The following is a 25,269-nucleotide window of genomic DNA, read 5'->3' on the forward strand; positions in this document are numbered from 1 at the left end:
CTCATCCCTGCTGAGAGACATTATGGGAACAGAGGGAGGTGAAGCAGAGCCAGATTAACTGCCTTTCCCATTGTTTGCGTATGCATCGCAGGTTGGAAATGTCCCCCCGCAAGGCTTTGGAGCACAACCTCCCTCTGCTCCAGCGTGTCCCCATTTCTTAACTAACCTGCAAGCAGGAAGGCTCATGGGCTGGCAGTTGAGGTGCCTGCCAATTCAGCAAAGCTGGGACAGAAACGCTCCACGGTGCCAAGCTGGTCCTCGCCCTCCTTATTTCGGTATAAGCAGAAAGGAGGGTAGTGAGATGACATTGCCGCTGAAGTTTGGCGTCAGCAGAGAGGAACTGTATGGGATTGTGCTTGTCTACACCCTGGTTTTCAGACCTTTCAGTCTGAACTCTGAAGTGGCTTTGCCTGGAGGATACAATAAGGAAAGTCAACTCTCTTTCTAGGTTCAGCTGTTACTGGATTTCAGACTGGGGAGATTGGTTTGGTTTAAGCCTGGCTGTGTATTAAAGACTCCTGGGCATGTGTGCGTGGTGCTATATTAGGGATTGTCTCCTCATCTTATAGGCTTGCAGGGGTCTGCATCCCCCCAATTGCTCCTTTCCCTGTTTATTGCCTTGCCCTCCTCTGCTCTGCCCCTTGCCTTGGGTGCTTGTTCGAACCTGAAAGGGGGTTGTAGCGAGGTGGGTGCTGGTCTCTTCTGTCAGGTAGCTGGAGATAGGACGAGAGGAAATGGCCTCAAGTTGCGGCAGGGAAGGTTTAGGTTGGATATTAGGAAAAATTTCTTTACTGAAAGGGTTGTCAGGCATTGGAACAGGCTGCCCAGGGAAGTGGTTGAGTCACCATCCCTGGAGGTATTAAAAAAGCACGTAGACAAGGCACTTCAGAACATGGTTTAGTGGGCATGGTTGATGGTTGGACTCGATCTTGAAGCTCTTTTCCAACCTAAATGATTCTGTGATTCTATGGTTGGCTTCTGTGTCCCATCAGTCCTGCCCAAGGGAGGCTGTGACTATCCTTTGGCTGAAGATGAACCTGTCCCATTCCCTTTGGTACCTGCTCTCCTCTGGCCACTGCTTTGAGAAAGCTGTTCCTGCCCTTCATCCCCGTGCGGGGGGCTTGCCTCCCACCGTCCCTCGGCACGGCACGTGGCGGGCGCCTGCAGCACGAGGAGGTGTGCTCGCTCCCTAAACCCAAAGGTATTAAAATAAGCGCATCATCTGCAAAAGTACGAATCGGGAAGTAAACACGTTTCCCCTGGAGCCTGCGATACCCTTCGCAGCCTCTGCCCTGCAACCCAGATTTGCGCATCATCCGTGTATTTTCCCCTCCGCGTATTTTCCCACCGTTTCAGGTGCTCTGCTTTAGGCTCTGCCTTTCCCCTGACCTGCCAAGCCTGCCCAAAGACCGGGGGCCTTTCTCGGGCCGTGGGAATCGGTCCTGGAGAAGCTCTTGCTGATACGATAGTAGGAGCTGGATGCGGAGGGAGGTTGCTGGAGCCGGTGCAGCCTTGCAGAGCGCGGCGGAGCCAATCGTTGCTGCTAGGGGTGGAGCTGGAGCTCCAGCGGAGCATCGCCCAGCGCCTTCCCAGCACAGTTGGCCTGGGCTGCTGGAAGAGCTGCGTGGGGAGAGGAGAGCCCTGCTCGCAGCTCCGGCGTGCGCCTGCTCCGGCAGCATCGCTGGAGCGGCTCCGGCACGAAGGTACCGACGCATCCCCGGCAGGGCTTGTCGCTTGTTGCTCGAATCTGTTGATTAGAGTTGGAGGAAAGTTTATGGGGAAATGGGGAGCTGTTCAGGGTAGCGTTTGCGGGGGGGGAGCGGCGGGAGGGGGAATCTGTGCCGCTCGCTGGGATCGGCTGCCGGAGAGGGTTTGAGGGCCGCTGCGGAGGGGGAGCCCGTGATGGGGGGTCCAGCCTGCGACCGGGGGGGCTGGTGCCTGTGCCGGCCGTGTGTCCCCCCCCAACCCATGGCAGGCACTGGGCTAGGGGGTCCGACCCCGCGTTATAAGGGGTCTTTTCCCGGCTGGTCGGTGGGAACTCAGGGTGCTCTTCCAGAACGCAGGCACCCCCACAGCCCAGTGTGGGGCTGGTGGGGGGGGTCCTAGGGCTGCGGGGTGCGAGCACGGGTGTCCGCAGATGCGGGAAAGCAGCCCTATTCTCTCTGTTGCTCGGGAAGTTTGGAGAACTTCCCAAGTGGGCTCCGCTTAGAGAAGAAAAGCAGGTTTCCAGGGAGGCAGCTGAGCGCAGGGGGCTGGGGGCTGCCGTCCCCGGGGACAGCCCTGACCCGCCTGGCCGCAGCACGGGTGGGAAGGCAGCCGCCAGCCTGCGCGGCCGCACGGTGCCGGCGAAGGGGGGATCGGGGCTGTGCATCTCCGTGGGGCTGGCTGGCCCCACGTGTTGCGCTGGAGCTGTCCGTGGGTCCGAGAGCCTGAGCAAAAGCTGCCCCTTATGCAGCATGAGCGAGGTGACTGCTGGTTTGGGCTGCGTGAAAGATCTCCAGCAACTGGCCCTCGAGCCGTCTGAATTGCTGGTGATCTGTATCCGTCGATTAGGGATACCAGACCTGGGCAGTGGCCCCTCGGTTTGTGTTAAACATGCTCCGATGGCTGCCCAAAGGACAGCCACGCGCTCCTTTTGCCCTCCTCTGATGTTGAAGTGACCTTAGCGTGCAGCACAGGGTGAAGAAAAAGGTTTGCAAAGCCTCGAGGAGACGGGTAAAAATCACCCGTTTACATTTTCTGCATGAGATTGTGCCGTTGGCTCTCGCATGAGCACGTGCAATCCATCTGCAAAACACAAACAACTGGCTCTGAAATGTAAGAGGTGAGCCCAGAGGAGCAGGGCGATGCTGCTGGAGAGGGGCAGCTTGGAAGGGGGGGATGCGGGGCAGAGGAGTTTCAGCTTTGGGGCTCTCGTCATTCCACAGGAAAGGGACAGTGACCCAGAGCATCTCCTGCCACTTCTCCTTGCACTCTGCTGTGAGGGGGGGAATGGGAGGGTCTTGATAAACAATTTTGTAAGAGGTATTTTGATAAAGGTTCTAGACGGTGACTCATCTACTGTAGGAAGGGACAGGAGGGAAGGCAGTACAGGAGCTCTCTAGAGTGAAAACGGGTCTTTCCCCCAAATTTTATCAGAAGCAGGAGGGCAGAAATCCTTTATTACTCCCAGAGCAGTGTAGACCCATCAGTTATAAACCTCCTAATCCCAGTGCCCCTGCACCTGCACTGGCACCTCCTGAATCGCTTTCCCTGGGGAGGATCCTGCCTTCTGGCTGCATCCTGGGGTGGGACTGTTCCAAAATTCGGCTTGATTTCCACCTCTCCCAATTGATTTTTTCTGTTCATTCTTAGTCACTTCTGAGTCACTCCAAATAATTAATCCTTGTCCGTACATAGCGGTTTGCACCCCACTTCTGTGTGTACCTGGCTGAATTGAGTGGGCACGTTTCAGAAGTCACTTCACTTGGCTCTGAGTTGCACTGTCTGAACTTTCCTCCTGCATCCAGCCTTCCTCCCTCAGGCTTTTCTGCCCTGCTCTGCCCTCTCCTGTGCTGAAAAGCCCAGAGGAAATTGAGTGCTGCTGCATTTCCACTTTCCCAGGTGTGCTATACAGCATCTACTACCCCCCTGGCAGGCCTCCCTAGCTATTCGCAGCATTGCTGACTAGCCCTTCTTGAAAATGTGTTGTCTAGGTATGGTGATGTTTTGCTGGTATTTGCCTGGTTCTGGTTTATTTGCTGCTTCCAGTTTGGAAAGGAATTGGTGCAGCTGGTTGATCCGTGCTGACTTAGCACCTTGCTCCCAGTAAGCAGCCCACCTTTCTCTCTCTGGGGGATTTATGGCTCGGTGTATGGCACTGCACCACCCGAGTCCCCCTCTTCATGCCCAGAGATTTACCTGGGAATGCTGATGGCCAGCTCTGGTCCAGCTATGGATTTATCATCCCTCCCTGCAGGGGTTTTGCTGTTGGGAGGAGGAAAAAATCCCCAAGCCCACCAACAAACAGCCCTCATCCCCCCCCCCCATCAGTGATCAAATGTAGACAATAACACTGGGGATTTTTTGAGAGTTATTCCTTTGCAAGAAGCAACTTTTGACCCAAAGTTGGCATCTTTTTCAGATCCGTGAGTCTTTAACCAGCCCCTTTTTCACTGCAAGGTGTTCTTGAGAGTTGGGAGGGCTCCCAGAAGACCCTCGGAAATCGTTGCAAGGTCTGAGATGGCCAGGCAAGGTCAGGGCTCTTGGGGCTGCTCCTGGCTGCTCCTTGCACTGGGTGGCCTGGGCACTGTCAGATCTGGGTGTCTCACTTTATCTGGGTTAAGCTCCCAAGGAAGAGGTGTGACATGAGATCCAGAACTGGTTTGAGAGATCAGAACTGGGCCAATTTCTAGGCCAAAATGGGACTACTGGTGTTCCCAAGGGTGGATTTGGGTACAGAAACAGATGAAGGTCAAGGCTCCCACCTCTCTCCATTGCACAGCTGAACACATAGGGGGTCATCTCCCTGAGAGCTGCCGGGCAGGTAGCAGGACATATGGAAGCTTTATTATTCCTTACCAAGTGTGAAAAACACCCCTCGCTGACGAGTACTGGAGTTGCATAGTGCAGACGGGGCTGCCCCCGGGAATAGCAGCAGCTTCAGGAAACGAGGAAGAAGGCTTTCCTCCACGCCATGCCATCCTCTCCTCTGCAGAGAGCATTTACTGTGTTTGCATCCCCTGAAGGAAGGTTTAAAGGGAGCCAGGCTTTGCTCTGTCGCTTTTGCAGCTGTGACCTTCAGGCAGCTTGTGGATGAGAGAGGAGAGGCACTGGCTTAATGGGATGGTGCATCTTTGCCCCTTTGTTTCAGTTCTGTGATTTCTTGGGCACTTTGTTGGCACCGCACTCGATGTCCCCTGCCCTCCAGGGAAGGATGTGCCAAACGCTCTTTTCCAGACTTGCTGGGGTGGTGGAGAGGCGAGCCCAGGCTGTGTGCAGGTCGTGGGGCACCCAGACCACCCTGGGCTGCTGAAGGCTCCTTGTGCCCTGCCCAGGACGCAGCAGAGACCGATGCCCAAAGGGCATTCTGCTCCGTTCTGCAGCGTACTCGAGCATTTTGGTTAAGTGGGTGCTTATTTATAGGCATATATACGTGGGTAAGTTTAAAAAGTCAAGAGGAATTAAATATGTATTTTTCTGGGCTGTGGCTTTTGTGGGAGCTTTGTATAGGAAAACAAAGTGTTTTCCAGGGTCGCTTATGCTCCGCTGTCTGCTCCTGCCTGCTCAGCCTGGCTCTTGCACAAGAGCATTTGGGTCTTTGCATTTCTGGTCACCTTGCAACAGACACAGGCGACGATTTCTGTTCTCCCTGCATTTGCACCTTGTTCTGCTGACAGCTGCATTTCTCCTCAGCTCAGAGGTGTGAACGCTTTTACCTGCCACCACCTTCTGCTCCTGCAGAGCAGGAGATGGCATTTTGCAGGGGACTGTGGGGGGAGCCATGCCATTCGCTTCTTCATTTATTAATTAGAAAGAAAGAAAGTTGCAGAGAGATCAGATTTTTGAGAAAGACCCAGAGTTCCAAAATGCTCCCAGAGGATAGATCCCTAATTGCTCTCTAATTGCATTAGAGTTTAATTTGTTGTTGTTTTTACTGTAATGTTCCCATTTTTCTCGACAGTTTGCTTTGTTCCATTAACTAGAAATGGCTGGAGATGAATATTCTCAATATTAAAACTTGCCTGTCGTGCAATGCTTGACAGCGTTTAGGCCTTTAATGTGCTGGCAGGAGATGCTGGTGGCTTAACCTGCGCTGGCCGTCACGCTCCCTGCGCGGGGGAATTCACGCGTGTGGCGCAGCGTTTGCCCCATGACGGCGTTTTACCCGTACGTGCGAGGTTCGGTCCTGGGAGTTTTTGCAAGATGCTGCAAATCTGGTGATACCAAGCCAAGGGTCCAGCCTGGAAGGTGTTACCGCAGGGACCCGTGCAGGCGGTCGCTGGCTGGGCACCATTGCTGGGCACCCGGGTGGATGGGACGGCTCGTGGGGTGCTGCCCTCATGCTGGGAAGATGTGGTTGAGCGGAGGACGGGGATGAAGCAGGAGGGAGAGGGCTCGCACCGGCTGCGAGGGTCTTGCTCTCAAGCTGGGCATCACTTTCGGAGGGAGGCGGTGGGAGGAGAGCACCCTGTCCCACCTCGGGGGGGTGCGTTGGCTCCGGCCCCGTCTCCCCTCGGCACCTGTGGGATGAGAGGGAAATTGGAAGGTGAGCAGGGGTTGCTGTCCTCCTTCCAGCGTGTGACAAAAAGCTGAGCCGAGCTCGTCCCAGAGTGGCTCGCGAGCAGCAGCACTTCAAAGGGCTCGTTTAATCCATTTCTCCAGAGCACAGAGGGGGAGCAGGTCTGGAAATGCAACCAGAAAGCTTCAAAAATGGCTTTCGGGAGCTTCATTTGGAAAGCAACAGGGAAGAAGAGTATCGCTCCTCTTAATTCCAAAGCAGAAATATATTTATTTTGCCTTGTTAAAGGGGATATAAGGTAGAAGATACAGTTAAGCTCGGACCTGCTTCTTGCTAATTCATGTTTGTTGGTGAAACAAATCCACGAGGTGGGAGAGTATAAATAAACCTTTCCAGTAGGTCAGCCTCTGCACTTGAGGTGTCACCTCTCTCCCCCTCTGATCTACTTATATATCATATATGTGTTACTTGTGTGGGTGTTGCACAGGGTACCCGAACAAGGCCCTGACTGCCCGTGAGCTGGGTGTGATGGAGCTGCGCACGTGGCTCTCAAAAAGCCATATCGACGCTAGGAGACGCAGGGAAGTGTGCTGTGACCTTAAAACTGCTCCTAAATTTGATCCAGCCGCTTAAAAACAGTGGGTGGACTTGGTGGCAAAGTGAGACATTGGTATTTAAAGCTGTCTTGAAGGATACAGCCACAGACATGACACCCAGCAGCTAACTGCAAATGAGGCACACGCTGGTTTCAAAATTACATAAAGAAAAAGGGAAAAGCTCTGAGCGCTGGGTCTGCAGCACCCAGAGTGGCTTGTTGGAAACCTCAGGAACAGGGTGGAATCGAACACCCGCTGCTTTTGAAGCCTTAAATTAATTGATTAAACTCCCTGTTGTATGGGATGCTGTGCAAGCTCCTCTATTATTTGAAATATAATAAGCACATGTGAGCTTGATGGTATTAGCGAGAAAGGTAGAAACTCGCGTGGTCTCTGTGCACGGCTAAGGTGTTCAGGCTGGCACGGCGCGGGTGCAGCACGGCCAGCCCCAGCCCTGGGTTTTGGTCCAGATCGCGGCGTGGAGGTGCTGCCCATCTCACCCATGCCTTGAAAGGCTCTGGGGCCTGTGGATGCACCCACATGCTCTTGGTGAAGAAGCAGGAGACTGGAATGATTAGCGGGATTTTACCTTCCCACCATGCAAAAAAAAAAATAAAATTGAAAAGTTCGTGTCTGCACGCACGTGCCCCCGGCGTGCTGGATGGCTGAGCAGGCTCTACAGTCGGGTATCACCATAGCGGAGTGGCCGTGGATCCGGCGTGGTTCTTTTGCAGCCCTGGCTCCTGCCACAGCAACGCTGGGAATCACGGCAGACTACACGCGGTGCTCACGAGTGGCACTTGTGTCCCCGCAGTCAGAGCCAGGCTGAACCCCGGGAGCGTTTTCGCCTGCTCTCAGCCGTAACCGTGCATCGCAGGACGCTGGTGTCTTCCACCTCCACGCTTACCACCTCTTGGAGCTTTACAGAGCCCTGGCTTCGGTGACGGCGTGTGGCAGAGAGAGAGAGTTTAGCTTGACTTGAACTAAAAGCTAATTAATTTTGTGCTTTCCGTCCTACAATGTCACCGGTGAAAGCATCGAGATGATAATTGTGGATCCAACTGCTCATTTGAAAATATTGAGCGATGATACAAGTTTATGACAATATTACTTCCTGCCACCAGAGATGCTTCACGATACTACTAATTGTAGCAATAATTAATCCGTCTAATTTTCAAGCACGCGGCTGTAGTTCACAGGAGTCTGGCAGGGATGGGAGCCACGCAGAGTGCGGGGACCTGTTATTTTCTCTCTTTAATTGTCAGACGTTTTTACTGCAATTTCAGCTTGCCGTGCTGAGGTGAAGAGGCGCCGGGCTGTGCCCCCCCCACGATCTGCCCTCACCCGCTCCTGGGGGCCCTGGGTCCTCCCAGCGCAGGGTGGGGGTTCACGGGGGATCCCCCACGTGTGGGGACAGGGTTTGGACGGGGTGTCAAGACAGAGGGACGCGAGGAGCCGATTTGTAGCGTGCGGCTTCAACGCCGGGCAAGAAATGACATTGCAAAGCAGGATGGAGCCGAGTTTTCAGTGCCGTCTACAGTTATCGTCGCTAATTTGTATTTATGGAACTCTTCAGGAGTTTCACAGTCTCTTTCTGCAATGCAGGCTGGTTTGTATTTCAGGCTTTTTCAAATTACCAAGCTCTGTTGTGGTTGCAGAGGGAGCTCTGTCGCTGTTTGTGCTGAGGAGGTCGTGGGGCTGTTTCGTATCATCTCTGCCAGTTGATGCAGATCATGGTGAAGCCCATTACATTCAGTCTTTTCAGGAATAAGCCCTGGTTTAACGAGCATTTAATTCTCATCTGGCTCTGATCGTACCAGGCGATGCTTTACTTTGGCAATTTGGTGTTACCTGGTGGATGCTTTCCTGTTTCTCAAAATCCCCTACTGCCAGGTCTAGACCTCTTTGCTTCTAGTAGGTGGTATAGCTGAGATGTCTCTTCGGTCTGCTTTTTTGGAGAAGTCTGCGCCTTTTCAGAAGTTTGGGATCTGTGTGCGCATGATGCAAAGGTATTTTCCTGCCCCTGCCCAAAGCACAGGGATTTTTTTTGTTTTGCAGAACATACGAAAAGCATTTTTTCAGCCTCGTTTCCTCTCTAGCCAGAAAGGAAGGCTGGTGGCCAGGACTGAAGTATAACTTACAAGCCCCACTTTGAAAACTGATGTTGTATGAAACACATTAACTTGTTTTAATGCCTCTCTATGGCTTCTCGGTACCACAGGGGTTGCCTAATCAATACTGTAGGAATAGGAGTCCCCGGACTATGCAGAGAGAGGGAGAACTTTCCAAGCCCTGGAGTCAGAGCCAGTCTCTGAAAGGAGCAGCCAGTGCCCAGCCTGGAGCATGCCTGACTCCAGCCCTTCTGCAATGGCAGTCTAATTTCTCACTGACAAAAATAGACTAGTTTGCGTTTCTGGAGACCCTTTCACACGCAAAGCTGGAGCACTACAATGGGCATTGATGAACCATTTCTCATTGCTCATCTGTTGGTAAGGGACAGAACAGTGTTGTGTTTGGTTTGGTTTTTTTTTTTTTCCAGAGGGGAAAATGAAGCATGAATTATCCAAGTGGCTTGCTGAAATGCTCCCAAATACAAGGCAGGTATGACATAAAAGTCCAGCATGCTTCTGCTCCGTGTGGATGAGCATGGGAGATGCTCCTGCTTCTTAGAAGGGAATGAATGCAAACAAAAGAAGGGTTGTGTTTTTTCTTTTTTAAATTGAGGATGGGCAAAGAAAAGGCTGTAGGAGGGATGTAAATGTTTTATGTTTTACTTAAGACAAAGCTCCTTGTTGTTTGCTGTTGCACACAAAACTAATTGACAGATTACACGATAATATGAAGAAGTTTAACGAAATCTGCTGATACCCTTTAGAGGATGGGGAATTTGGATGTGCAATTAAATTAGGCCAGGGGCTTAGCTGCTCCATGCTAACTAGGGGACTTAGACACAAAGCATTTGCATTCCTGGTGTCTTGTTTCTAAATCATTTCATTGACTACAAAAAGCTCTGCTCTAGCAGGGGAGCTGTAGCTGAAGGGAACAGAGTCCATCAATCATTACAAGTAAGGAGGGTTCCTGGCCAGCGCTGCTTGGCTGCCTCAGGGAGACCTGGACTCCTATAAATCCTCACCGGGTGGCACTCGGTGAGGCAGCTCCAGCTGGCAAATATCTCGGATGGTGGTGAGGATAACCGGGAGCATCTCTGCTTCTGCTGTCGCTAACTTCGTTAACCTTTGCTGGGCAGGGAGCTTTTAGTGCTGTCAGCAAGCAAGCAGTGACGTTAAACTGATTTGGGGTTAGTGCTGTCGAGGCTGCAGCTGGTTTTGGTAAGAGGTGCTTTAGCTTAGCCACCTGGACCAGCATACGGGCTTTTATCAAGGAATCCAGTATTAAAATAATCTCCCATCAGCGATGGACAGATCTGTTCTCTGAAGTCTTCTTCTAAGCTCGTTGCCACCTTACATGGCTTTGCCTCTTGGGTTTCCGAGCTGAAGCTGATGGGGAATGACAAGCCCTGATTATGCAAAGTACCAGAGGCTACGAGCTGCAGGCACGGGATTCAGCTTGACTCGCTTCCTACTGGTTTGAACGTTATTAGGGAGCCACAGGAAAAAGTAGGTCCTGCTTATCCAAAAATAAATGTGGCGTCCTGATTGTAATTGCGGAGAAAGGCTGGGCGGGAGCCGCTCGCCGTCTTCTCCCCCCCACGTCGGCTCCTGCCGCGGCTCAGCCCCAGCACCAACCTGCGGGGCAAGGACCGGAGCAGGGCAGCAGCAACCCCCCGAATTTCGGGATGCCCGCAGCCTGACAGCGTGGACCGGGCTCCGGGGAGCCTTGGAGACTATTTATGCCTCTCTTTTTTTTTTTTTTTTTTTTTTTTTGTGAGAAACCACCGTTTCCATAGCAACCCATGAGCATCACATGGTAACCCTGGCTCCGCAGCATGGGAGCCTGCAAGGCGCCTCGCTGTACCCCGTGCTCCCGGCCCCGCGACGCCCCGACGTTTGCCGGGGTCCCTGGGGGGGGATGCGGGTCCCCGGAGGGGTGCGGGGTCTTTGGGGAACGTGGGTGCCTGGAGCTTGTGGCTGGGGACACGGCGAGAGCTGCCAAAAATGCATCCCTGGGGGGGGCAGGGGTGGGAAGAAGTGCGGAGCGGGGAGCAGTGGGAGGATTTAAAAGGGGAGGTGACAGGAGGGAAAGGATGGGTGCCAGGGCTTTGTGCCAGGCTGTGTCGGACCAGGCTTCTTCCCCAGGTTGGGCTTGGTGGGGGTTTAGTGGAGGGGAATCTGTTTCTGCAGGGAGGTGCCAGCGGCAGAGACGTCCCAGTCCAGGGTACCTGGTTCTCGCCTGTTCCAGCTCTCCACATCCCAGTACAAGCGAGTCCCCTCTGCCGTCGGACTTCATCAACCCCTCCATCTCAGAGTGCAGCCTCTGCCGAAGCCTGCACGGGTCTGGTTTAGCCCCTTCTTTTAGGAGGTTTCTGGGCTGTCCCTGCTGCTAAGGGGCCAAACCGTGCCACCCAGCCGCGCTGGAGCGAGTGCCGGAGCCCCGTCCTTGAAGCGTGCAGGATGCAGAATTGATGCCCTGAGGCACGAAATGTGATTGCTCTTCATTCAGTTCCTACAAACTTTATTAAAACGGTCACAATATATCAATTTCCTTTTTAAAATATATTTTTACTCAAGTCAGCGCATGTTTGCAATTAAATCCTGCCGCACGGTGTAGTGTGAATAATTAGAAAAATGCAAGTGTATAACCGGATACGTGAATTTGTAGGGAAGGGATGCTGCCACTCTCAAAATTGCAGTGTAGCTCCCTTTAAACTTGGCAGCATCCTTCCTCCCTCACCCCCGAGGCAATTTGTGGCAGGGAGGGCTTGTTCTCTGCTGCACAAACAGGTCTTTCCTTTGCTCTCTAAATCTACGCGCCTGTAATTTCCTCGGCTCTGCCCTTTGTTCCAATCTCAGACAGGCAGTAGGTCAAAAAGGCACCAGCTGGATTTTACTGCCATAAATAAGCTTGCGTCTCTGTCGTTTGCCTCTATGCCAAGCGGGTGCTGTGCTGTGTGGCGCGGTGCTGGTCAAGGGATGCGGAGCACCCCGCACACCTGGAGCTTTGGCCTTGCTGCTTTTCTGTCTGGAAGGCATCATCTGTCCCTTGTGGCTTCTCTCTGGCCAGAAAGCACTGTTTTTCCTAACACGTTGATAATTTTTTTTCTTATTTCTTCCTTGGTTTTGCTATTTATAAACGGTACCTCGGTGATGCCTGTGAGGAGGTGGAACATCTGGCAGCTCCCCTCCCGCCCCGCTCATGAGTCTCTGTGGAATTCAGCAAGACATCCCTGGTGAGATCCTGCTCCTGTGGCTGAATCCCACGCAGAGGAGCGTGCAACCGGTCCTTCCTTTCCCTGCGCCCGCTCTCGTGGTCCCACGGGCCATTTCTCTCCCCTTGCGTGGAGCAGGGCAGCACTCTCCCAGCGTGGGGGAACCAGCACCGATGCAGGCACTTTCCCCTCCACGGCATGAGAGCTGCGAGGCTCCTTTCAAAAGCATCATCTCGGTCCGTTGAGAGGACCCTGTTGCTGTCTGAGTGACCCTTTCTTAGTCCTGTTGAGTAGCGCGAAGTTGGGCGTTTGGGATGCTGGGGTTGAGGCTCGTCTGCGCTGAGGCTCCGTCTCCTCCGTGTTGCTCTCTGCAGCCTCTCCTCTGTGTTTTGACACATGCAGCAGACACGTGCAGGATCTCTCCTGCTCCCCAGCTCATGCCATACACAATCTTGTTCTGATTTTCAAGGCTCCAATAAAGCGTGTCAAAATGCATCAAAGGCTGAATGCAGTACTGAAGCAAATTGACTCTGGGGAGGATTTCAGGAAAGGAGGGAGTAGGGAGATGGCAGATAAACCCCAAACCAAAGGAGGATTGCAGGCAAGGTGAAGCGTGGCAGAGGCGGCAGATGTGCAGCACAGCTGGAGGGACGTGGAGCATCTCTTGGTTTGGCAGGAGAACAGGAAAAACTAAAAATAGCACACACATCTTCTGAAGGTGTGGCTCGTAGCGAGCTTTTCATGGGTAGGGACAGTGCCAGCATCACCTCTGGGCTGCAGGATCATCTGGGCTCCGTTACATCGCTCACTGGCGAGGGCCCTGTCCCACCTCTGCAGAGGGAGAGCAAGTAAATTCAGGTGCTGGTACCGGCAGAGACCCCAGATCCTGCGTCCGTGAATTCCGCCCCTTGCACCAGGCTCAGGGTGGGCTGCGCAGGCTGCAGTTGTCGCCGTGGGACGGTCCCATCCTGTCTGCTCCTTGATGTTCTTCCCTGGGGAAAGCTGGCAGTCCGGTGCTGCTCTGATGAGCTGCTCTTTTTTCTTGGTAGCCGGCGGGTGCTCTCCGTGCTGGGAGCCTGTTGTGGTCTCCAGTGCCCGGAGCGCTCCTTTCTCAAGGCGAGAAAAGCAGAAGGAGAATTGCACTCGTGGAACAGGCTCAACTATCCATCATGCTGATAGTGCTGGGAAATAAGGCACTTCAAAAGGCAGTATTTTGCATTTCTTCAGATGCTTTGTTGTAAGTGCAGTGACAGAGTTGCTGAAAGCACATTAATTATTAGTAAAGACTTTTTTTTTTTATTGCAAGACAAATTAAACAACAGAAGAAAACAGGAAGTGTTACACGAGATGTTAATCCATGGGAGAGTGACAGCAGCAAAAGCCGCAAATAATTCATAACATGAAAATCAGGACATTTAATTTTTGGCTTCTTGTTTGCATTTGGCATTCATGCACATGCTCAGTTGCCACTTCTCTAGTGCTCCAATACGGAGGTTTTGGAAGCTGTTAATTCTGGGAAAGGTGATTAAGGCCCTTGAGAGTAAATTGGATAAGGGACCACAATTTTTTTTCTTTCCCCTTAACTGCAAGAAACCGAGCTGCTGAAGTCAGTGCTTTATCATATAGTGCTCCTTGTCCTTGATTGTACAATAGGAAAAATGAACCTGTGCAGAAATTCCTGGTGCATCACAGCAAGGAGGTGATCGAACACCTCCGCGGGGCAGCCCCGGCGCAGGGCGAAGCACACTGGTGTGTGCCCAGCACCATGGGTGGGCCAGACTGGGGCGGTGATGTGCCCCAAGGTTTCAGATATGCTGGTGCAAAGGCAGTTTTTCTGGTATCGGCTGATGATCTCGGTGTGGCTGCTCTGGATCTGTGCACGCGTGGGAGTTTGCCCGAGTGTCGTTGTAGACGGGGAAGTGGGTCTGAGCTGTGTCGGGGCGAGCAGCCCTGCACAGAGGGTACCTTGGGGAATGCTCCCCTAAACCTGTGTTTAGGGTGGGCTGGCATGGAAATTTGGCACTGAGAAGCAGTGATTTTAAAAAAAAATTTAAAAGAAGTTCAATCAGAAAGGCAGGAACGTAGCTGGAAGCAACCAGTGGGAGGCATGGCCAGCGGGGACGGTGGAAGCAGTTTCTTTCCCGCGGGTGCCGGCGCTTTCGGCGGAGCGCGGCGAGGCAGTGCCCGAAGCGGGGCAGACGGGCTCAGCTCTCCCGCTCGCCTTTGGACGTGTTGCACAGGTCGTTGCCACCTTCTGCTCCGAGTCCTCTGGGTCTGCGGGGCCTCGGCTGGGTGAGGAAGAGGATGGGTGTGCGGCTCTGCGGTCACAGCAGCCGAGTCAGCAACTTCTGGGATGTCTGCCTGTAACTTTTATCCTTGTACCTGAGGCGTGTGTTGTAAAGTTTAGTCAGCGGTTACCCGGGGACTTAGCTCTGATCTCAGATTTAGATCCTTCGTTTGCTGTCTCCGTTTAACACGTCCCCTCCTGAGCTGTTGCTCTAAGTGCCGTGGGATCTGCCGGCGCGGGTGCTTGCAAGTAGCGCAGGAGGAGCGTTTGGAAAAGCTGCAAGCCGTCTGCTTCTGACAACAGGCTGGTTAGGCGAGGGATGGTTCTGCGTTTTCAAACTCCCTACCCTGAAATGACACGAAGTTGTCTGCAGCTTCTCGGGGTTTTCATGGTTTTCTGCTTGTTGTTGAAATACAGAAATAATTGACAGTGAACAGGACCAAGGTTAGTCTGTGAAGTGATATAAAAGGCAAAACTTGGAATTGGAAAAACTCTGTCTTGTTCATGTTTGTCATGTACTCTGGAACTCTTGCTACCAGTTGTGAATTTCCCGTTATTAAAAGAACTTCTTTTCCTCTTCACTGAGCTCATTGCTCAAAAAAAAGGGGGCAATGAACTTGATAACAGGGGGTATACAACAATAAAAATAGAAGCGGCTTGCTGAGGGAAGATTGCCGGAAAGGAGATTACAACAGTATTTATCAGAAACATGATGGGAAGTATTCGCTAGCAGTGACTGCAGATTGTGCTTCTGCTCCTGCCTCGTGAGTGAGGACCCCAAGGGCTGTCGCAACGGCAAAGGGCTGCTGCAACTCGCACCCATCCAGCTGGTGTTCTAGCCCTGAGGTCCTGTAGAAGTTTTACTGTCCTGGCTGGGTCTGGATTGGAAAAACATTTATTGCAGGTGCACTTCCACCTCTCTTTGTGACAGGTATACGTTCGGCATGTGTCTGTGTCTGGTGGGATTCAGCTGGTGCAAAGCATATCCTTAAAAAGGAATTTGGCTTTGAATATGTCTCTGATGTTAATATGTGCGTTGCTGTCCTCTAGAATTTAATGCAACTTAGTTAGCATCTTTCTAGCAGTTGCCAAAAACTGGAGTCAGCCCCATCAAATTGATTTTCATTAAGCTGTTATAGTCACTGAAACTGCTGAGAAGAATCGTAGCCATATGGCACAAGGTATTTAAAATGAAGTCTCTTATGACACAGTTTGCCATTCCTGGAGATGCTGAGCTGATATGTGCAGAGGTTAGTGAACTCAAGCGGGGAGGGGGACCTCAACATTTGAATGCCAGCACAAGAGGCAATAATAAACCCCACTGAAAGGAGACAAAGGGATCGGTGTTTGTGGTGGAGGCCCCACCGTTCGTGCCCCATCTGAGGAGGAGAAGACCAAGAGTTTTGATATTTAGACCTTGATGTGCAGACCAAGTGCTTCTGCTCAGCGGAACGCTCTCAGTTCTGCTGGTAAGGCTTCAAGTCACACATTAATTCTTCAACTCTCAGCAAGAAAAGCCTCTGAGACCGTGCAGGGAACATGTCCCTCCTTGCTCAGCATCTGCGGTTCTCCTCGGGCATCCTGGAAGCGCATGGTGCTTTACAGTGGTGGACACGCTGAAGGCTGATGGCTGGCTGTGGAGAAAACCCCTCCTTTCCACTCTGCTTTTTGACAAAGACGAGCTGCGTAGTGAGGATCAGCCAAAGGCTAGTCAGTTCTAGGAGCTGTTTAGGCACTTGTAGGCAGGGAGAGTCGGAGTAGAATTAAGTGATTAGAAATATATAAATAGGAATTGCTTATTAACTCCCTTTATGACACTTGCAGGCAGAGGAAGTTAATAAATCACTGCTAGGATTGACCCACAAAGCGATAATGCAGAATGTATCTGAGACAAGACAAAATGGGGGGGGAAAGGGGAGCTTTTCTGGAGCGGGAGTAAAGCACTGTTTTTAGGTCAGGTACCCACACAACAAAGCTGTTTTCCTTTTCCCAGGGCTCATGTCTGGAGCCTGCCTCTTGCTGCAGAGGGGAGCCCTTGCAGTTATGCACAGATGCCATCAGCCGGCCACCTGCAGTTGCCTCGCTGCGGTTACAGCATCTCTGTACCAGTCCCTTTGTAGAAAGCAGACAGGTCCCTCGTTTTGGTTTGTGCATCGTTAACAGGGTCTGTGCATAGATCACCAGGGAAATATCGGCCCTGCACCTTTCCCGTGGTCTGCGTGCAAGACCAGCTGGTGGCACCGTGGGGACCGTGGCAGTGAGAGCGCCTGCTTTTAAAACACATGGTGTGGAGATGCGTGTGCATGCATTCATTTCACTGCATATTACCTTGACATCCTTTTGTTGTACTGCTCTGGCGTGTTATCTTAGAAAGGAAAATAGAAGAGTAGAGGAAAAAAAATGTGTTTTAAGAAAAGCAAAGGAACCAGCTAACAGCCACCAAACATAAAAGTTCTATTCAGAGCCAGCAGGTTGCACCAGCTGAGTTTAAGGTGTCAGTCCTCAGGGAGAGACTCCGGGCAGTAAGGCTGTATAGGGGCTCTCCAGCAGCAGAGAGACAATTTGGAGGCTACTGAGAAGGGAAAGAGACTTCTGCTCTTCTCTTGCATTTATTTGGGACAGGTAGAAGTCTGTTTTCTCAAGTCAATAGCTGGTACTTGAGTTTAAACTTGTTCTCAGGCTGTCTAGGTTTTAGTGGCAGCTTTGCAAGGGTGAGTTGTGTAAATGGGTGCTGGTAGTGGATTGCTTGCATGGAAATCTTCCTTGCTAAGGTGAATCTATTATTTTTGTCAAGCCCTTAGTAATAAATTTTGCCCAAAGCAGTTATTGTTACCAGAGCTTTCTAATTATTTTAAGTAGTCAAGCTTACATATGCTTGAATCCTCTCTACTGTTTAGCCTAATATATTCATGCAAAAGCATGAAGGAGGCTTTGCTTCCATTTATTCTCCTGTTCCGCCTAATCCCCATCCCTCACTCCTCTGCCTTGCCGTCCTTTTCATCACTATTAAAAAGCAATGCATGCAAAACCAAGCAGTGAAACCCTCTGCCAGGATCCTAAGTATGAGGAAGACACTCAGTTACATTTCTGCTCCCTGAAAAGGGGACTCTGCCATCCTGCGAGCTTTAGCCATCCTGGGCTTGCTGTGCTTCCCGGGCGAAGGCAGCCCAGAGCTGCTCCTTGCTAAGCTGCAGCTTGTGCTCCCGAGTCCAAGCAGAGTCATTGCGAGGTGCCAGCGCTGGCTGAGAGCTGCCAAGTGACCTTAGCCAAGGGCCCGGGGCAGCAGCAGGGCTTGGGGGCTGCTGCCAAAGGGGACGAGCTGTGGTGTGGTGAGAATTCATTAAAACTCTGCTTTCCGTGGCCTCGTACAGCAGGGTGGGACCGGCCGGTACTGGAGTCCCCTGCAGGGACAGCGCATTGGGGATGCTCCTGTCACGTGTAGTCTGTAACTGTGCTCTCCGTGCGTTCATTACTTGAGGGTCTGCCATTCCAGAGGGACTTTATTAGGTAACTTGAATAGTTATACATGAATCATGCTGCATAACATTCACATTGTCAGCATAATAACTGTATTGACCTGTTGTGATGCGTTACATCCTTGTGTAGTAACAATGGTATATAAAACCTAACAGGCAGTATTGAGGCTAACAAATCCTATACCTGTATCAGAAGTTACTGCTTAGAGAAAAGACGTTAAATCCTGTTCCTGGATAAGCCTGTTTAGCCCCTGCTGCTATAGAGGGGGGACAGACAACTCCATTTGTATGCACATATGTTAGAGGCAGAATAGACTTGGGATCTGTTATCAGAGCATGAAGGGCTAAGCTAATACTGAGCAGCTTTTGATTTACTCTGATTTTTGCAATGAGAGTTTATACTGTGGGCATGGCAAACTGCATGCAAATGAAGGCAATATTACCTGCCTCTGTCTTGGTTGCTGGATTGAGGTTTAATGAGATTCTTTGGTTTGCTTTATGTCAATCTGCTGTATTTAAGTGAGATTTCTTCCCCCCGCTTTATTTTGCCTTTGATGCAATTTTGCAACGTTTCTTGTACTCCTAAAAGGGTCTTTTGGTGTCTTTGAAAGTTTCTTAATGCAGCATTCTCTAGACAGAGTAAATGAAGATTAAACCTAGGCAGATAGCAAGAGAAAACAAGCAAGTGTCTGCAGAATCAGAGAGCAAGGGCATCAGGAGAGGAGCTCTGAGATTTGTGTCTTTTGTCTGGTAGACCATGAATACCCGAATAAACCTTTTCCTGGAGCTGGGGGCGAGTTGGTCTCTCCAGGCTGGGAGCCTCTGGTGTCGACTCAGCTGCTTGTTTTCATAAAACGTGCAGGGATCTTAACGCTTTTGAGACTGCAATACATTTGGGGGTTCGGTGCAACCACCTGGAGTGCAGCAGCTCTTGCTGCGGGCTGGCAGGCAGACGTGCACAGAAAGCCTCATTCCCTGAGCCCAAGGGATCGGGCACTGTCGGCCCAGGACGGCATCGGGGGGGTCTGAGACGTCCCCAGCCCCGAGGCGGAGCGAGTGCTGCCCCGAGCTCCGCTGTGCAGCCCAGCAAGGACAGGTCTTTCTGCACCCGATTGTTTTTCTCCTAATGAGATCTCATAACATTTTCATTTCCATGTTGTTTTTCTCCCTAATCAGTGGAATAAACTCTATAAAAACTGTACTATCAGTCTTCATTATGCCCAGGTTTGTTATAATTGTGAATTAATAGACTTTATCGTGGCATTAGTCAGAAGGAACTGGCCTTTATTTTCCCTCTTGAATCGTGCTGGGTGGGTTTTTTTTGTTTTTAACTATCCTGTCTATGAAGCTACTTCTGGTGTTTTCTGGCTCTGCCTGGGTTCAGTCTTTTGAAAGCTTCAACCTTCCTGATATGCACCTTGGTTATCAATTCAGAGTAGGATACCTGCAATTGCTTGCATAATGAGGAAGGTGTGAACAGAGAACTAAAGTACTCCTGTGAACCAGATCACTCGGCAAGCTGTTTTTGTAAGTGCAAGCGTCCTTGTTGGAAGTTGTGGGGAATGCACGAATATTTAAACAGCTGCCTGAGAACAGCACAGCCCCGTAAATCACTCAAGCAATTTCCTTCCATGTCTAAATTGAGAAATATAGCAGAGCACCCTTCCAGCTTAAAACCACCTTACTGCAGGTTGTAATGATGTTTGTGTTTTATAGAAAACTCTTTATCGGCTCTTCCGTATTGTATAACAAATGGTTAAGCGTGTTTCGAGCCATGAGTGATATATGCTACAGCTGGTTATGTACGTGGTATTTCTAGATATGAAAGGTAATGGAGAAGAACAGCCATTTACAGCTGTACCTCACACGTGAAATACAAGTGCAGAGCAGCACAGGAATCTGTGCCGTGTCTGTGGGCGAGGGTGTTCAGCATTTTGGGTGCTCTTTGGGTGCAGGTGGGGACGTGGGGCCAGGGGAAACCCCGCTGGGCTCCAGCAGTGCCTGGGGCCTGGGACCAAATGCTGGGCACAGGCTGGTTGTGTGTAAACCCGGGGATGCCGAATCGTAGATGTTGGGGTTGCGGTGGGGACCGTCCGTGTTTCGCATTTGCGCCTGTGTAAAGTTGGTTTCATTCCTTCGCAGCGACGAGAACCGCTCGACTCGAGCGTTGCTTTGCCCGTGTCTCTGTAGGGACCCTCGTCAAACGTGCCCTGTTCTGCCTGCCTTCTGTAACTGATTCTGCTTGTTGTCTCTTCTCTCTGTCGTGAACAGATGAAATCGTCTGACATCGACCAGGAATTATTCACTGAAAGTTACTGCAAAGTGTGCAGCGCTCAGCTAATATCTGAGTCCCAGCGCGTGGCCCATTACGAGGTAGGATGCTCTTTGGTAACTCGGCTCTGTCGGTTTGTAACTCCTCTCTTGCTGCCTTTTCAGCTCCATATTTTACAGGGTGGCATCAGCCGCTGCATTCCTGGGAAGTAGCAACACCAGGATTTAATGTTCCTCCCCGAAAACTCAAGTTTCGAAAGGCTATCTTTACTGGTGGCGTCTTATTCTGTAAATGATGTCATTGCAACGTTGTCTGCTGCATGTCTGTTTTTTCTTCTGTCTAAATTTGCAGTCAGGCTGCAATTTGAACAGGACTGAAGGCTAGTTTTCAAAGAAACATAGTTAGCGAGGAGATCAATTAACAGTTCAGCAAAACGAACTCAAGTTTTAATATTAAAGTGCTGCACTATGGTTTCCCGAGTAGGAATCACTGACTGTGCAGAGAATAGATTAGTATTTGTGAATGTATTTAAGCACTTAAGAGGTAGGCAAGCAATAAACAATTAGAACGGATATATTATTAGAGAGATGTTAGAACAGCAATTAACAGCACTGCATATCTTCAAAACAAAATTAAATAAATTCTTATTAAACAAGGGAGGAAATTACTGAGGGATATGCTACTGTGAAATTCTTCAAGAAAGGAAACCCACTGCCTCTCCGTGTCTCGGCACCTCCTCCCTGGGGTGTGGGAAACGTGCACCGAGCAGTTCTGCAGCGGCGCGGTGTAAATCCTCGTCGCCGTGAGGGGCTGTCTCGGCGTTAACCCGACAGGAAAACAGCAATTTTCTCATCCGTGTCCAGATGAAGAGGAGGGCGCAGGTCACTTTGCGTGGTATTAGGTGTGTAGGGAGCAGAGGACCATCTTCCACCAGTGATGCCTGGCTGTGCGGTCAGTGCCGTGCGGAGAAGGGACTTGTGATACGGTCCAGTCTCTCCTGGAGGACTCCAGGAGAAGCGGTGATGCATGTGGAGAGGCTGGCGATGAGGGACTTTTGCACTCACGGGGGCTGTGTGGCTTAGCTGCCTTTTTCCCCTGCTTTTGGATACGCAGAGACTATCGGTGTCTGCAGTATTTCAAGAAAATCAGAATCTGTGCTGAGGCCTGGAAGATGAGGTTTTCCCCAACTTTTGCTCTGATTTGAGTGTTTATTGATGTGCAGTGGGTATACGGGGGAGACGTTTGTCTCAGTGTGGCTAGCGGAGGCATGCAAGAAGCTTAATTAACGTACGGTATCCAAGGATGCTGTGCGGCATTAGTAAACAATGTGAACGATAATGCACATTTACTTGTAAGGCACTTTACGTGTCTGTTTTGGTGAATTTCTTAAGACACCTCCTGTAAACGCTCCCCCGGCTGCCCTCGGTGTGCAGCACGGATCCCTGGCAGCCGCTGTGAAGTCTCAGGCTGCAGTTTTAGGGACACCTTCCAGATCCTGCTAATGGGCAATGCGGATGCCAAATCTTGTCTACAGGAGGCAGAAGCATTGCCGCAGAAACAGGAGTAGCGACTGGTGAGCGACGGGGATGCTCAGCCAATCTATTTTCTCCCGCGCCTGTAATTGTAGGTATGAGCTGAATCATTAATTCACAGCAGATGTTTTTGAAATGTGGCAACAACACGGGTTTTCTGTTGTGTGTTTCTAGCGTGAGGTGGTGCGCTCGTTTGTCATCCCCTGTGAAATCCCAGCAGACGCTGTAGACGTTCGGCACAATAATGTCATTATTTAACCTTGCCCGCTGGGTTGCACAACGCGAAGCAGAGGGATGGAGAGAGCGAGCCGGCCAGGGGTCTGGTCCGGCCCCTGCTGGGGGTCTCCTCTGGTGGTCCCATGGGCTGAAGGTGCCTCCGTGCCACACTTGGCCGTGTCCCCGCAGCAGCCTTTGCTCTCGTCAGGGAGGCTCGGCGCTTTGGACCGTCTGTCCCGGTCGCCGCTCTGGAGCGTGTGCCGCGCGTCCTCCTCATTCCCCGGTCCCAAGAAACCCGCGGAGGCGGTGAGAGGGCTGAAGATCTGCCCTGAGGTTTTACGGGGAAGGTGGTCCTGGGTGACAGGCGTGCGTGCCCCCGAGGAGCCCTCGCTGGGCGCAGAATTGCCGTGCCTTCGCCAATGCGCGAAGCCTTCGGGCTGCCGGCAGCTCGGTGCAGCATCGAGTCTTGCGGGGGAGGTTTCCCGAGTCCATGTGCTTTGACTGCAAATGTGGATGGAAAACAGCTCTGCGGCGCTGCTGGCTCCTTCCCGATGCGAGCTGGATGGGGTTTCGAGAGACCTGAGCAAATAATTTGTAGTGAGTCACTTGTTAGGAGAACTTGGCCTCTTTTTCTAGTCAGACGCTGGCCAAGCAGGATGCGATTTCCCCATGTACGTTAATCATGGAAAATTATTGGAGAATAATTTCTGCAAATAATTCCTGCTCTGGTGCTGTTTCATAAGGAGTTTGGTCTGAGCATCTGCCCCGCAAGTGGAGAAGGCTGTTCTTTCTGCCAGGGACCTGCTTCAAGGGTGTTTCTCCTCCCTGGTGAGATGAGCAGATCAAGTCTGTGGTCAGAATGTTCACTTTTATAACATCAGGATTTGCAACACACTGTTCTTGTAGAAAACTGTGGTGTTGAATGTACCTGAGCTCCATCCTGCCCGAGACTGCCAGCCTTTGCTGCAAGCCAATTAGTTAATAGCAGGAAAGTAAAATTCACTGTTTCTTCCTGATTAAAAAGTAGCTGGTCACAACTTTCACACCTTTTTTTTTTTTTTTTTTTTTTCCTTCTTTCTTTTAAAAAGCACTCTCTGGTCAAAACTGATTCTTTTCATAGGGAAAAATACCAACCTCAGAAGTCTAAATTTTATGCAAATAAATTTTCTTTTAATCTTCTGAAGTTGCTTTGTTTCGGCTTTTTGATTGAAAAAGAATACTGTCAGTATCAAAGCACACAATAAAAACACAACATAACCGAACTTTTTGCACAGAGCAAAACTTTTCATTTTGAATTGACTTGAACTTTATGGGGAAAAACGAAACACTGCAAAATAGAAATTCCGTGCTGGTATGGTGCACGCAGCTTAATCAAAACAGTTCAGTGTTTCCACCCAGCTCAGCGTGCTCGCTGGTGTCGGCAGAGCCGCGTGGGGAAGCTTCTCGCACAGCCTGGATCCCGCCGTGCTCCTGAGTGTTCGTTTCCTTTGGTTTTCTGAAGGAGGCACCGGCCGATGGGGAACGTGGACACTGGTCCACCTCGGTACTGGGGCAGCTCTGGGGGCTGCTGGGGCTTTGGGGCTCTGTCTGTGCCAAAGGGCAGAGCAAAGGGGTGTGCTGAGCAGTGCGCTGAACGCTCAGAGCTGGTGGAGGTACCTGCAGAAGAACGTACTGGAAACCAGCAATCGCAAGGTCCCGGACCGTGCTGGTAATGCATCTTCCTCCGTGGCGTGGTTTGTTTTGGTCAGCAGTGCCCTTACTCTTACCGAGCCGGAGCTTAGAGAGAAAGGGAATTTATCTGCTGCCTCTCTAGTGCTGCCGAATAAGATCCGCAGCCTTTGTGCCAGGCACTAAAATCTTGGCTCCTTTGTGCATGCAAAATAAGACATTTCTCTGTAAGAAAATAGAGGGAAACAGCGTATGAAAGGGGGATGTTTTTATCTTGCCAAACAGGAATAGTCGGTTCCAATCGCTGTCTTGTCTCCTTCTCCAAATCATCAACCGGTAACTCTTCTTTTCTTCTGCGCTACTTTGCCAGGAATAAAAAATAATTTGATGTCAGTCGCACAATATTAAGTGGTATTATTTCCAAGGGCAAGTGTAGAGGAAAAATGACAAAAGAATCACAGTGTTTGCAGCACATTTTTGCTTCCAACTTGACGTACAGCAAAATACTGCCCTTATTTTATGTGCTTTGTGCAACTGTGTCTCTGGCTTTGTCTGACATGTCTGCTGTGCCTTTGCTCTCCTTTCCAGCCCCGTGAAACTGCCAGGTACTGCTCTTCTACCCGGGATTCACCTTAGGGTAGAGCTGATCTGAGTAGCTGGCCTTGGGATATTGACTTCTAATGAAGTTGCAGGTGCCCAAATGAGAAAATGCCTTAACGAGCTCTCTGCATACTGTAATGCTGAGTATCACAGGAGGTTGCTTTAAAGGTATCGGTTAGCTTCCACGCAGCGGTAAGTAAGAGATGAGACCGATCTTACTGGTTGTTGTCAATGCCTGAAAGATCATGCATTTGAATATTTTAATTCTTAAAGCAAATGAATATCTTAATTTGTCCCCTGAAGTATCAGAAGACTCCCTTCCCATTTCCGCTACTGGAATAAAGCATCCAAACACGGATGTCTGATAAAATCCCCGCTAGGTAATAGCTTGCTGTGCTGCTGTGATGTGCCAAGCATTTCTCATGTGCATTGGCTCTCCCTTTCCCCCCACGGAAGGAATAAAGAAGAAACGGGATGACTGATTAGATAAAGAATCACAAAAAAAAGGGCAGAGTGATGCAATACGCTCCAGGCGATTGCTGGCTGCATCAGGCAGGTGGTGGCCAAACGTGCGGTGCTGCCTGGAGGAGGGGAGGGTATTTCGAGCCTCCTCTCTTGCTCCTTTGCCTGCTCTCGGGTGTGGGGGGACAACTGGCAGACCCCTTCCAGGCAGGGACGCTTGATTCGCACCGGCTTGGGACCAGCCTCTCCCTGATGCTCTTTAATTCTCGGTGGCATCAGCCGGCTCCTGTGGCGTCCGCGGAGCGGGGGGATGCCCCCGTTGTGCCACGGCGGCTCCTTCTTTCCTCGGCCACCTCCTCCTGGCACCGCGGGGAGGGTCGGCTGCGTGGCGAAGGGGCACGTCTGCCGGCACCCTCCTCCCGCAGCATCTTCCGTGGCGGCCGCGGAGACGGGGAGTGTCTCGCAGGCGTCGACCTTTTTGCTCTGTTTCGGTGGCACAGACGGTGTGTCTTTCGAGCACAACTTTGAAACGGAGGGATTGATTTTGTTGTTGTTGTTGTTGTTGTTGGTTTTAAATGACATCTGTGGGTGGGAGAACCAGAAGGCAGCTACCC

At 51.1% G+C, this 25,269-nt stretch overlaps 1 protein-coding gene across 3 annotated transcripts in view; it reads left to right on the top strand.

The window, feature by feature from the left end:
- Positions 1-25,269, top strand: part of ZMAT4 (zinc finger matrin-type 4) — a 105,028-nt gene that overhangs the window by 34,910 nt on the left and 44,849 nt on the right. For 2 of the 3 annotated variants that reach the window (XM_075043432.1, XM_075043430.1), the window contains exon 2: positions 20,177-20,278. In XM_075043432.1, the coding sequence (XP_074899533.1) occupies positions 20,177-20,278 (102 nt within the window). Of the gene's footprint in view, positions 1-1,609; positions 1,704-20,176; positions 20,279-25,269 lie in introns of those variants that run through there. The other variant, XM_075043431.1, reaches the window with a different exon arrangement.

The sequence above is a fragment of the Buteo buteo genome, chromosome 12 (genome assembly GCF_964188355.1).
Source record: "Buteo buteo chromosome 12, bButBut1.hap1.1, whole genome shotgun sequence".
In the NCBI taxonomy this organism is placed as follows: Eukaryota; Metazoa; Chordata; class Aves; order Accipitriformes; family Accipitridae; genus Buteo; species Buteo buteo.